At 37.2% G+C, this 13,959-nt stretch overlaps 1 protein-coding gene across 6 annotated transcripts in view; it reads left to right on the top strand.

Annotated features, from left to right (window-relative positions):
• NAV3 (neuron navigator 3) overlaps positions 1 to 13,959 on the top strand; it is an 839,545-nt gene that overhangs the window by 685,013 nt on the left and 140,573 nt on the right. For all 6 annotated transcript variants that reach the window (XM_073788380.1, XM_073788379.1, XM_033866303.2 and 3 more), the window contains 3 exons: positions 682 to 790; positions 1,457 to 1,840; positions 12,178 to 12,297. In XM_073788380.1, coding sequence (XP_073644481.1) covers positions 682 to 790; positions 1,457 to 1,840; positions 12,178 to 12,297 — 613 coding nt within the window. The remainder of the gene's footprint in view (positions 1 to 681; positions 791 to 1,456; positions 1,841 to 12,177; positions 12,298 to 13,959) is intronic.

The following is a 13,959-nucleotide window of genomic DNA, read 5'->3' as shown; positions in this document are numbered from 1 at the left end:
AGGCCAACAGTTGTCACCCTGGCAGAGCTGTTTATTTTATGTGTAGACTTATTACTGGATTAGATGCCTAAGACTTTACTGGCGCTCTGGTGTCACATGTGGATATTTTGATTCCCTGTAGAAAGTGGAGAAATAGTTTAAAATAAAGCTATCCAATTCTTGGGTCTTGGTTCATGCGTCTAATAAAATAAAAGACTTAAAAAGATGTTGCTTCTATGAGAAAAGGCCTCTGTCTGATTCCCCAGAGTATAAATGTATACTTGCTACATAAGTCAAGTTTGTCTCAGCTATTCTGAGCACACTTTGAAATAGGTGATTATGAAAGTAATTAGGATCCAGATAGTTTCAGATATTTAAATTAAGCTTAGAAACATGGAGCACTGTACAGTATATTTCCAAACGACTCTCTCATTTTGCAATGATTAAGGTCATAGACCTACGAAATACTGTTGTATCATCACCACTTCAGATTATTACTTGTAACATTACATTTGTTTCTATTCACATTTTATTTGTAGAAAAAAATTATAATTTCAGATAATAATAGTCATTTGGAATTTTCTACCTATTATTTTACTTTTGCAAAAAGGAACTCATATCTATATCTATATAATTATTCAGATTATTCACAGGACAGTAAATGGCATGAATAAAAAACTTATTATTATGTTGCTTTTCTAGGTGAAGACCCTGAAACAAGAAGAATGAGAACAGTTAAAAATATAGCAGATTTGAGGCAGAATTTAGAAGAGACTATGTCCAGTCTTCGTGGGACCCAGATAAGTCACAGGTCTTCTTCAATTCTGCCTATTTGGGGGCCAATAAAGAAAAAATTACAATTAAGCATTTAACTTCTTATAATGATAAAGAAGGAATTCTAGTTTTCCTTTACTATTTTCTCACTTAAATTTTATATGACAGTGAACTGGTGACTTCTCAGCCCTACCCAGTGATTTTTTCTCCTATCCATCTCTTCTTCAGTATAATTTCCCATTTAAACTGAATTAGCTACTGAAACTAACACCATCACTGCTAAATGGATTTTCACGCCTGCCTCAAATAACAACGGTGGAAGTAGTAATTAAAATGCATCTGAGGAGAGGTGGTAGAGAGTCTTTCAAACATAATTGTAGTTAACTTCCAGAAAAGTTCTGGGAAGGCTACAATGGGTTAAATTAAGGGTTGGTTGAGAATGTGAAACAATATTTTGTTTTATCCAAAATGTAATGATGGCGTTTCTTTTGAAAGCAAAAAATCTGTGATGAATGCCCCTTCCTACATTTTGATACCTGCAGAGGTGTTTAGAATCTCAAAATGAATGTATAATTTGACTTTCATGAAAATGGACATATTTCTAAGAAATGACTCTCAACTGTAGGCGTTCCTGTCTTCATGCATTCTGGGTCTATGGCCCCAGGTGAACAGAATATAGTGATTTCTCTATTTTATTTGACAGCACCCTGGAGACAACATTTGACAGCACTGTGACGACGGAAGTGAATGGCAGGACTATACCCAACTTGACAGGTCGACCTACTCCCATGACCTGGAGGTTGGGCCAGGCATGTCCTAGACTTCAGGCTGGAGATGCTCCTTCCCTGGGTGCTGGCTACCCTCGCAGCAGTACCAGTCGTTTCATCCACACAGACCCCTCCAGGTTCATGTACACTACGCCTCTCCGTCGAGCTGCTGTCTCTCGGCTGGGAAACATGTCACAGATTGACATGAGTGAGAAAGCAAGCAGTGACCTGGACATGTCTTCTGAAGTCGATGTTGGTGGATATATGAGTGATGGTGATATCCTTGGGAAAAGTCTCAGAGCTGATGACATCAACAGTGGGTAAGTGGCCCTGGGCCCCGGTCTCTAACAGAATTGTGTAAAGAGAGGTGGTCTACTACAATGCAGTAGCTGTAGGAAGGGGATATAGGTTAGTTAATAAAGTCATTAGAAAATGTGAGAAATCTAAGGTTATTTGGGGGTATTTCAGCCTTCTCTTCTAATCATTCATGAACAGTAAAATGTCCAAAATTTCTCTAAAGTCTTTTCATTATAATCCATTAACTTTTTCTATTGTTAGTTCAGAGAAACACATGTGCCCTGTGTTTTTCAGAGCGATTTTCACATGCTTCTTAAATAACAGATTTTGTAGTGAAGGACGTGGGAAGGAGATAGGAGGAGTTTTGCTGAGCTGCTTGATTTTTTTTTGGCTTGTCAAAGCTGCCTGTAACTGCTTTGAGGAACACAGATTTTCTAGCATTCTTCAATTATATACCTCCAATCTAACTTGAGAGAAAATCATTTTAGATCTGAAAATTTCAATCTATTTATTCTCTTTTGATGGCATCAGATTTTTTGTGTTAACCCCTGCTTTCCTTCTGTTTTCTGTTACATTCCAAAAAGAGTTGTGATTATGAAACTCTCAAAAGCATCTTGGCAATTTGGAATATTTAGTTCAATCTGAGGATGAGCCCCAATGGAGGAAATAGGATATTCAATTAAAACTACTTCTATTAATAACTGTAGTTGACACGTTGAAAATTTATTACCTACTTCACTCTTTTTAAGCGCTTTAAGGACATTAATTCATTTAACCCCCTCCCCACCACCAACCCTTATGAGGTAAGTATTTTTATACCTGTTTTACAGATAAGGAAACTGATCCCACTTGGCCCCAACTGTATTAAAGCTAAGCAAAGACTAGACTTGCATTAGGACTCAGATACATCTGACTTCAAAACCTAGGCTCTATAATAAAAGGAAAAGCTTCCCAACTAACTTTATCTATATTTTTCATGTGAGTCCAGGTTTTTACCTCTTCTTTGTCCTTATGCATCTGAGAGGACTGGTCTCTGAAATCATTCTTCTGTACAAGTAACCTTTGCTGACTTCAGTCATGAAAAGCTTGTTTGAATGGGAACAAGACCTTAAAAAGTACAAAAAAACTTTTGATCAGACTTAACAGCTCTGCTTTGATATCCTGATACCCACCAGTTCATTCCTGGTGGCCACCTTCTCTGAGTTTCTAAAGGTCTACAATTAGGGAGACAGGTTATTGTTAATTAGGGTAGGAAGCAGTTGAGTTGCCCCTGGAGTTGGAGTGTCTAAATTAAGTTTCTTTCTACCATTTTCTATCTGCCAACTCCTTGAGAGCTTAATGTATCCAAATTCCTTTCCGTAATAAGGATAAAATTGCAAAATCTTCATGAAATTGTTAAGAATGAAGAAAATAACCCACAAAATTGCACTTAGCACAAAGCCTGTCACAATATGTGTTCAGTAAATTATCATCATCATCACAATTACATTTTTATCAGTAATAATTATTAACCTAATGATTAATAACCTAATAATCATAGGATATGATCTTATATAGGAGATAGTAGAAATTATGAGAGGTGTGAAGAATCCTGGGAAAAGAATAGAGAAGAGAGATCATGAGCTGAATTATGTATGTGTGTATGTATGTATGTGTTCAAAAATATTTGTTGCATTCTTCCTATGTGCCAAGCAACATTCTAGGCACTGTGTGTTCAGTGGTGAACAATATAGACACAGTACTGGCCCACATATACTCACGTTAGTGTTTTTATATTTTTATAGTTGCTCATTTATTCAATAAATGAATAGTAATATGTGTACATATGTATGTACGTGTGTATGTATATACATTCTTAGATAAGGGGTTTTTGAAAGTCATTTTTTAAAAAACTGAGTTCTGCTTATAGTAGTATATTTCACCAGCATACCTATAGTCAGGAGCATTTTGTATTTTCCAGGACTCTAGCGGTATTAGGCAACTAACTTCTGTAACACAGAAATCTCAAAATCTCAGTAACTTAACACAAAGAAGTTAATTCCTCCTTCACATAAAACCCCTCCTAGTGTTTCTGATCATCAGTTGGGAACTAAGATGGATGGTAGGTAACTCTGCTATTATCCAACCAGACTGCCGACGTCACCCTGGGTGTTGATTTCAACAGACCGATGACAAAAGAGAGAAAGAACCATGGTGTAAGAATAGTTCATATGTACCAGGTCTGGAAGTGGGGGTTATGACTTCTACCCACATTTCCTTACCCAGAACTGCTGCAGCCCCATCTCACTGACAGCAAGGCCAGGAACCAATGTTCATCTTTGTGCCCAGGAGGAAGAGGAAATTGGTTTGATGAGAGCTGGCTAGTCTCTGCAGAACTAATGAGAGATTTTTAAGATACTGGTATATTCTTTGTACTTCCTACTTGTTTCCTGCCTCACTGGAAACCTGATTCTCACGTCTGTTCTCCAGTTTTGTTCTCTGTTGGCCTTTCAGAGGAGGTCTTGAATAGTCCCACAAATGAGTCCATGTAAGAACGCATTAGTGGTCTGCATGCTTTGTGTTGAGTCTTTCATACTCAGTGTCTAAAGCAGAAGAAGAAGAGAAAAAAAAACTAAGTAAAAATAACACAAATCCTATTTGAAAACTTCCTCTGATGATGTTTACCTGCTTGGCCTTATACATGTTCTCTTTCCCATGATAGAGTACAGGACACTGAAATTTAAAGAATGACTCAGAGTTCTGTCCCCTGGATGGAGCATGACTAGACGTGGTCAGCAGGCAGTGTCGCCGGTCTCAGCTCAAGGGTGACTGGGGTGTTATGGGGAGGACACCCAGGATATGCTGTACTTCCTCATTGCTCACCAGCAGATGTAGTGTACCATTGTCAACATCAGTGGGATGCAGCCCGATTTGTCAGCCTAAAGTTAAAAGATAGGAAGATATCCCAGGGGAATTTTAATTTGATGTTTTCTTTAAGAAAAAAGGGCATAGAAAAGTCTGTGCTACAATTCACGAAAAAAATTGAATCACAAAGTTAACTGTCTGTTCCCAATTTTTTAAAGTATGTTTTAGTGATTAAAGGGACAAAAAAGGCTCAAAAGACAAAGCAATGAATGAAGATGTTTAATCTTGGATATTCTTCTCATGCAAGAAGGAATGTCATGAAGTAAATGGGAAAGGAGTTTCATTTTTTTTGTTGTTGTTGTGGTACGCGGGCCTCTCACTTTTGTGTTCTCTCCCATTGCGGAGCACAGGCTCCGGACGCGCAGGCTCAGCGGCCATGGCTCACGGGCCCAGCCGCTCCGCGGCATGTGGGATCTTCCCGGACCGGGGCACGAACCCGTGTCCCCTGCATCGGCAGGTGGACTCTCAACCACTGCGCCACCAGGGAAGCCCGAGTTTCATTTTTTTCACATACTTCAGGTAGAACTCAGAAAATTAGTTAATCGGCATTCTGAGAATTCGAGATTTCTTGAAGCATGCAAAGGCTTATCTCTTTCTTCTCTTCCAAAAATTACTTTAAGCACTTGGGAATGTGAATCTGCCAGTAATTAGGAATTAGTCAGAGGAAGTCTTCTTACTTATAATGAATCTCTTTGAAAAAGTCTCCATGTGTAAAGCAAAAAAAAGGAACATCCTGGAAAACTGGGGGAAAAGTTACATATTTTAATTGGGTGGAAATTGAAGTTATCTGCAGGTGTCACAGTGATAAACAGTTGGGCCAAGAATATAACCTAAAATCCTGCTTTAAATGGCCCAAACGCAAAAGTGATTTAATTCTGGAGAATGACACTTTTTAAAAGGGAAGTGGATACTTTAATGCTGCTTTAATCCCCTGATGCTCCCACAATTCTGCTTTAGGAAACTTTGTGATAACTGAAGCGTTCAAGACATTGGGAAGGGCAGGGTTACTTGAGTTGGGTTAAAAGGATGTACATGGGAAACCACATATTCCTAATCACAATGCTTCTATTCATTTCATATTCAAGATATGAGAGTTATTTTTAGTGAATGTAGAAATGCTAATGGAAAAAATAGCCAGTAACGTTAGTCGACACTTATATAGCACTTATTATGTGCTAGGTCACCATAACTGTAAGAGATAAGCATATCATTACTATCTCCATTTTACAGATGAAACAACTGAGGCATGGGTAGGTTAAGTAACTTTAGGTAGAACTCAGAAAGTTAGTTCATTGGCATTCTGAGAATTCAGACTTTCTTGATGCATGCAGTGCTGGACTTGAACTTAAAAGCAGTCTGGCTCCAGTCTGCACTCTTAACCATCTTGACATACTGACCCTGTGAAGTTGTCTACATGTCTACTTGCCTACATTTCTCTCCTAGGAGTTGATTTTTACAAACAAACATAACAGAGCTTCACAGCAATCATTCATTATTAGTATAGTTTTCTTAGCTAGCTAGCACCTTTGATCAAGGGGACAATCCTTAATATTATCTGTGTTCATGATCTGTGTTCTAAGCGCTGAACTAAAGTTCCTTAGAGGTTGAAAACACACACACACATTTTAGATGCCCTGTGTTTTCATGCCATAACGAATAGCTAATTGTTATATACAGTTTCTGATATAAGATATTGAATGTAAAAACGGAATTCTAGGAAGCTATGGTAGGGGCATAGGTGAATCTTTCCAAGTACCCACAAAAATAGACAAAACAACTAGATAGCAAAACCACAGGGAAAAACCATGATCGTTGTGGAAAAAAGATGATGACAAGGTATCACCTCAAACCCCAGGTATAAGCAGTGAAGGACAAACAGTCAAGAGCCAAAGGAGCAGAATGATATCAGCATCTGTGTACGAAGAAACAGAAGGTAGTAGTGGGGTGTCTGATGACACTGAGAACAGAAGAACCACAAAATAGCCAAGAGAAACGACTAGAAAACACACAGGGCTTATCTGAAGATAGCAGCTGAAGCTGGGAAGGTTTTGACCACTTGACCAGCCAGAGACAGTAAGGGCTGAAGGTCACATCTGAAGGGAGAGGAGCAATCTTGTCCCCATGTATTCATTAAACTCTCCAGCCACAGCTCCCTTCCAGGACAGGACCCCACACTGAGGGAAAACTTCCAGGAGTAGAAGCAGACTGAACAGGATGTAGCAATAAAAGTGAAGATAGAGAAGGTCCAGATAAAAGTGGGAGATGGGAACAGAGTCCAAAAATCTCAAAAAAGCTATTTATCACATTCTAAAACACTACACAAAAATAACAGAAGCATTTACCGTGTGTGGTTAGAAAGGTATCTAGATCAAGTTTCTTTTTATTCTGAAGAATTAATTTCACATAAAAATAAGTAAGAGAAAAATGTCAGGATAAAACCCCACATAAGCCACAAACATATACAAGACGTACAACTAATAAAGGTATACTATCAATGGGGAAAGAAAAAAATAAAACTAAATATAGAATCCAATAGAAAAATGAGCAAAAGTCATAAACAGACATTTCACAGACAAAACATAAATGGCCTATAACAAAGTAAAAATTTGATCAACCTGCTTGGTAATCTGGAACTTGTAAATTAAAGCCAACACGAGAATTCTTATTCATAGACAAGTAGAAGTTTATTCTGAAAATGTTTTGAAAACTCTTCGGCATTGACTAGTAGGGTTTGAATATGTGCATGTATCCCTTTTGACCCAATGATTCCTCTCCTAGATAGAGACCTTTGACAAGCTCTTGCCTGTGAGCATAAAGAAATGTGCATATACAGATGTTCATGGCAGAGTTGTTTGTAACAGCAAAAAATCTAAAAACAGCTCAAACGTCTGTAATAGTCAAACAGATAAATAGACTAGTGTGCTTGTAAAACAAAGCTGTGTAACACTAACATTAAAAATGCAATAATACATATCGAGATAGATGATTTGCAAAAATGTAACTTAGAGTGAAGGAAATAAGTCACAAAAGAATATATACAGTGTGATTCAATTTATATGAAGTTCACATGCATGAGATGCTAAACAGTGTATTTTTAGGAATATATGCCCATGTGGTTAAACCGTAAAGGAATGCTTAACACAAAATCCAGGGCAATAGATATCTCTAGAAGGGAGGTTTAGAAATGTAGGACTGGAATGAGCCTATATGGTCACTGAAGAAACTGGAAATGTTCTCTTTCTGAAGCCAGGTTATGGGTACATGAAAACTGATATTATTTTTTAATTATTTAATGTGTACTGTTACATTTTATACTCTTGCAAAAATATGATGTATTTAAATATGAAGCTTTTTTTGAAAAAGCATGGAGTTGCTGTGGAGGTGGAATTGTATGTATTTATGTTGATTGAGAAAATGAGATTGAATAGCATACAAAAAGAAGATGTTTATAGTTTCTTCCTATTTCAGTGAATTCCAGACATGATGAGAACAGTGATGTTGATTCACAGGTCTGAACAGACTCCATCCTGTAGTAATTGAGGGTGGTGAGTGACATGAAGAAAGTCACTTACCTAGATTGTTAACTAGGCGGATGGTGTGTTTCCCTATAACTGTATTAGTATATACAAAAGGAGCACGAGCTTTAGTGGTAAAGGCAATATATGGTCTGTTTATGCTGTATTTGAGGTGGTTATGGGAAATCCACGCATCTGTGCACAGGAAGCAGTTTAATATCTCATTCTAGCGCAGGGTGGAGCACTATGGCCTGGAAATATTAATATGGAAAACACACACCTAAAGAAAATGTGCCAAAGTATGCAGTTTTTCTACAACAGAAGGAAGACGAGAGATGGCAGTGGAAGGGAGGAAGAGTTAGAAATGCTCTGGGAGACTATTGCGTTTTTTATGTGAATCATCTTATAGCTCATGGAATTTGAACATGGCTAAAATTATCCTAAGACTTCCATAGTTTGAGAGATTTTACTTTCTGTCAGTAACCTTCACAAATTTCCTTTGCAACTTTTTGTTTGTACCAATCATCCTGTGACTATTACGTCTTAAACTCATCTTAGCTTATGGTTTAGAAGTTCAGGTATAACATTATTAGGAAATCTTTTTTTTTAAATTTTACATTATTCCTTCAAAATGATCTCCTAACATTTATATTTCCTGGATTGTAGCAATTTTTTCTAGAGGAACTATGAAATGCATGTTATTTTAGATTTTTAAATGCTTCAGAAAAACTGAAAAGAAGGAAGAATTTTCAAGAAAAAAATTTAAATGAGAAATTTGCTTGTGTGATGCCCATATATATTTTTCAAATAACAAACTTTTCTGTTATGAAAATGCCCTACCAACATTCCAATGCGACAGTGTCTGTAAACAGAGGAAATAGACACTGATGACTATTTTTGGTTCAATTAATACCTGTTGTAAACTTATTTGATATTACCTGGAAAATCCCAGGGTCAAAGGAAAATGAGTATCCTTTGAAATGCTTCCTAAAAAAGTTGGGTTTTTTCCTTAATTCATTGAAATTTTAAAGTTGTTTTTTTCTTTGGAAAATTAGTTTTCAAAGCATTTAACCTTTGTCTGTAGAACTTACTCTTCTGTAAGCACTGAATAATTGAAAGCTTATGTTTCTAATAGAAGTCATCTTCCATCTTATTTCTTGTTTACATGCATCACCATTATGGCTAAAGTGCTGAGATCTGCTGTCATGGTTTCTTCCTGCAGTGGGGAGGCCTTTTAAATTCAGCTGAACAAATGTTTACTATATTTGTTGGTACCAAACTATATACAAAACACTTCACTAAACACGTTTAGAGATACACCAATGAATAAGACAGACCAATAAGATGTAAAACTTAACATGTATACATTGTTTTAACTTCCTCCTGAGGTTAAGTTTAGGATCAAGCATATTGATAGTTTTTTTAAAAAGGAGTCTCTCACTTATCTGGAGAGAACATTTCTGCCATCCCCAAACTTTTAAAACACAGTTTCAGGGCTTCCCTAGTGGCGCAGTGGTTAAGAATCTGCCTGCCAATGCAGGGAACACGGGTCCGAGCCCTGGTCCAGAAAGATCCCACATGCCGCGGAGCAACTAAGCCCGTGCGCCACAACTACTGAGCCTGCGCTCTAGAGCCCATGAGCCACAACTACTGAAGCCCACGCGCCTAGAGCCCGTGCTCTGCAACAAGAGAAGGCACCGCAATGAGAAGCCTGCACACCGCAACAAATAGCAGCTCCCGCTCACAGCAGCTAGAGAAAGCCTGTGCACAGCAACGAAGACCCAACACAGCCAAAAATAAAATAAAATAGAAAAATTTTTAAAAAAAATTCAAAAGGAGAGTGAATGAGAAAAATGTTTTTCACTAAACACTTTATCAGGAATTTCATATACTTCACCTTAAGAAAAGAAGCAATAAAAATATTTAGAAGTGGGCTTCCTTGGTGGCGCAGTGGTTTGAGAGTCCGCCTGCTGATGCAGGGGACACGGGTTCGTGCCCCAGTCTGGGAAGATCCCACATGCCGCGGAGCGGCTGGGCCCGTGAGCCATGGCCGCTGAGCCTGCGCGTCCGGAGCCTGTGCTCCGCAATGGGAGAGGCCACAGCAGGGAGAGGCCACAGCAGTGCGAGGCCCGCGTACCGCAAAAAAAAAAAAAAAAAAAAAAAGATAAGAAATTGGAAGTAAGAGTAAACAATAGAACACTGACAGCATCAATATGGCAGCTGACAAATTAAAAAGTACGAAGGACAAATATCCTTTAATCTTTAATTGTCTCATTTAGTATCACTGTATATGATACAGGAAATTGATGCTCATAATCATGAATTAGTTATCAAAAAAAGTTGTCATATCTAGTATTCCATTTAAAAGAGTATGTCAGTCTTCAGCACATTTTGGAATCAAAGTACTCTTTTTTTGTTCTAATTTTGGTGGGATTAAATTCTTTGGTTATCAGGAAAATTAACCATGTAGAGTACCTTATGAGGATAATACAGCATGACTTTTTGTTTTGTGTATAAAATTCATATATTTCCTTTTAAACATATGTTGGGAGAGACTTTGTGAATAACAAGTCACTATTATTTATAGGGTTCTCATATTAAGAGCTTTATGTATTTCTCCTTTAATTACCATAATATCTATCTTCAGTAAATTTTATTCTTCGCATTTTGAGGCAGAAATTGAGGCACAGTTTAAGAAATTTGTTTAAGGTCCTTCAACTAATAAGGACAGAATTTACTAATCATGTAAGCAATTAGCCAGCTTCATAATCGTAGTTTTAACTATTTGGTCGATCTTTAATATGGTCATGATTAAATTTTTTATTCCAAATAGTGAAATTAACTCGAATTTGTTTAAGCAAATTGGGGATCTTATTACAAGGAAGCAAGGATATCTCCTAGAACCCCAGGAGAAGTTGTGAAGCTGAAACCACATGGCCAAGTGTGCTTTTTGTGCACCTGTGTCATTCTTCCTACTTTGCTGATCAGCTTTCTCTGTGCCTCTGCATCTGGTGAAGATAAATACCCGAAGCTCCTGGGTTTTCATTATCATAAACTCTTTCCACATAGAAAGACTGATGAGCTATCTGTTAATCCCATTTCTCAAGAAAGAAACATTTGATTAGCCCCACATGGGGTAGGAGATTAACACCTGTTCTAATCCCCGATTGCCAAGAAAGGATTATCAAATAGTCACATGACTATGGGAGTCTACCAGCCCTGTGTGAAGATGGTGGTCCTGTGATAGCAAGGAAGTAGTTCTCAGAGACAGGAAACGGGCAGGCCGTGTGGTCCTTCAGTTCAGACAGCAGTGCATGGTGGTTAAGGTCATGGTTTCTGAAGCTGACTTTCTAGATTTATTCTCAATTCTGCTGGGACTGGTTGAGCGACCTTGTGTAAGTCCTTAACCATTTCGTGCTTACTTATTTTCTTTATCACTAATGTGGGGATAGTAATGTTATTACATGTAAACTATATAGAACGGTTCCTGACAACATCTTAAAACATTTAATACATCTTAGTAATTATTTTATGATAGTGGTCAATTGCTGTATATATTTTATTTATCAAATAAATTAATCTAATTTTAAGATTACTCCTGTGACCTTCAATGCTTCAAAGATAGTGTTTACAAAATGAAATAATCCTGCTCTTATTTTGCTAAGAGTTACATTATCTCTAAGTCTGTTCAAAATATTGATAACAAAGCGGAGAAAAAGGAAGATCTTATAATTGGCTAGTTACTTGTTGCAGTAAGGAAGATTAATTTCCTAATAAGATTTTCTAATACTTCCTGGTGAGTAGAATATTCATATAGAAAAACTATAATAGAGCATATTTGCATAATTATTAAAAATTTTGCACACCGTTTGTTTATTAAGTTAAATTATACAGCTGAGGTCAATTAATTTTCTGTTGATTAATTAGGCATTTATTTTCAGGTACATGACAGATGGAGGGCTCAACCTGTATACTAGGAGTCTGAACCGAATACCAGACACAGCGACTTCCAGGGATGTCATCCAGAGAGGGGTTCATGATGTGACAGTGGATGCAGACAGGTAATGTCATCAGCATATTTGATGGTGAGGAATGCATAAAGCAATTTTATAAATGAGATCCTAGGAGTTTTACAGTATTAAACCAAAGGACTTTTTATTTTGATATAATAATTATTTTGGAACATTTTGAAAACTAAGGTGTTTTTGCTTACAAGACTTTTAGCTCTGTACACTGAAAGAAATTGCATTGCTGTTGAGAACATTTAACAAATTTCAGGTTACATGGTGGCAAATTTTAATATCTGCCAAAGCAAAATTATAAACATAGACTTCTGTTCCTTACTTGAAAAGAACCCTGGCTGATAAATTCCTTTCAATTCAGATGCTCTCAGATCTACCTGGGGGCTAATGACATAAAGATGAAAACATAATTCTAATTATCAGGTAAAATAAGTTTGATGCTTTTCTTGAGGGGTTTCTTGAAAGCATACAACTCTTGCTTTAAGCTAATCTCTTTCATATTTCAAATTGCTTACAGGTTGGTGTGTTTCATATACTTGTTATTATTTTGCTGGGAATTGTTCTGCAAATTTTATCAGAATCACTGCTGTTTGACAACATTGTCTTTGTGAAATAATGTTGTAAGACATATTTCTGACCTGATTTTGCCCCCTCTTCACTCAGAATTTTTAATTTCTTAAGCAGGAAGGGATTGCCTATTTCCAGAGCTACTGTATATCAATACCTAGAGTAGTTCTTTAATTCAACATTTATGAAGGGGACGAAAGGGTAAGACCTAATGTGTCCACATTCTGAAATAAGAACTGTGTACAATTCATAGTGCATTTTAATATAGCCAACTCCAAAGGCTAGGCAGTGAATTCTGATATTCGTCGTCAATTCCTCCTTACTCAAATGCTGTTGATGTTTTAACTCCTGTCGGCCAGCTCTCATCCTGTATATACGCTAGTCTCCTAGGCTGTACACAAGGTGTCTGTGTGAAGCATGTGGTTACAAAAGGCTTATGAAAAATTTTGCTCACTCCACCCCCCACCTGAACTATTCTTCAACTGTTTTCCCTCACTGACTCTCACTAACTTCAAACACGATGGACTTCTGCTTTCACATTGATGCCTCCTCTGCCTGGAATGCCCTTTTCTACATTCCTTGCATTATTGCCTCCATCATATTTCTGTTTCAGCTTAATGTTACCTTCTTAGTGAAGTGTTTCCAGAGTAGCTAAGGTACATTTCATTTCCAGTCACTTTCTTTCCCATTATCTTATATTATTTTCTTCAATGTACATATCACTCCTAATTATTGTTTACATGTTTATTTTGTATCTCCCCCATTACAGTGTAAGCTCAGGAATGCAAACTTTTCATCATATTTACGATACATTGAGCTTTTAACAAATGCTTGTGGAGTGAATGAACAAAGGAATGAATATAGGCTATATATTCATATAGGCTAGCGATAGCATCCAGTTGACTAAAGAGACAAATAAGACTGGGAAAAGAGACAAGATACTGCAAGGATATTATGTAAGAGAGGGAACGAGTTATGTGGGAAAATAGGAAGGAGTGATTAGAGGGAAAGAAATCCAAAGTGTGGGCCACATTTTGAAACTAATGACCAACTCATTGTTAGCTGACAGTGGAAAACATTAAAGGAGAGGAAAAAATCTGTTGGTCTTTGGGAAACGAGATTTATGACAGCAGA

Source organism: Tursiops truncatus, chromosome 11 (assembly GCF_011762595.2).
Source record: "Tursiops truncatus isolate mTurTru1 chromosome 11, mTurTru1.mat.Y, whole genome shotgun sequence".
NCBI lineage: Eukaryota > Metazoa > Chordata > Mammalia > Artiodactyla > Delphinidae > Tursiops > Tursiops truncatus.
The sequence above is the reverse complement of the archived record's forward strand: the minus strand, read 5'-3'. Positions and strand labels throughout refer to the sequence as shown.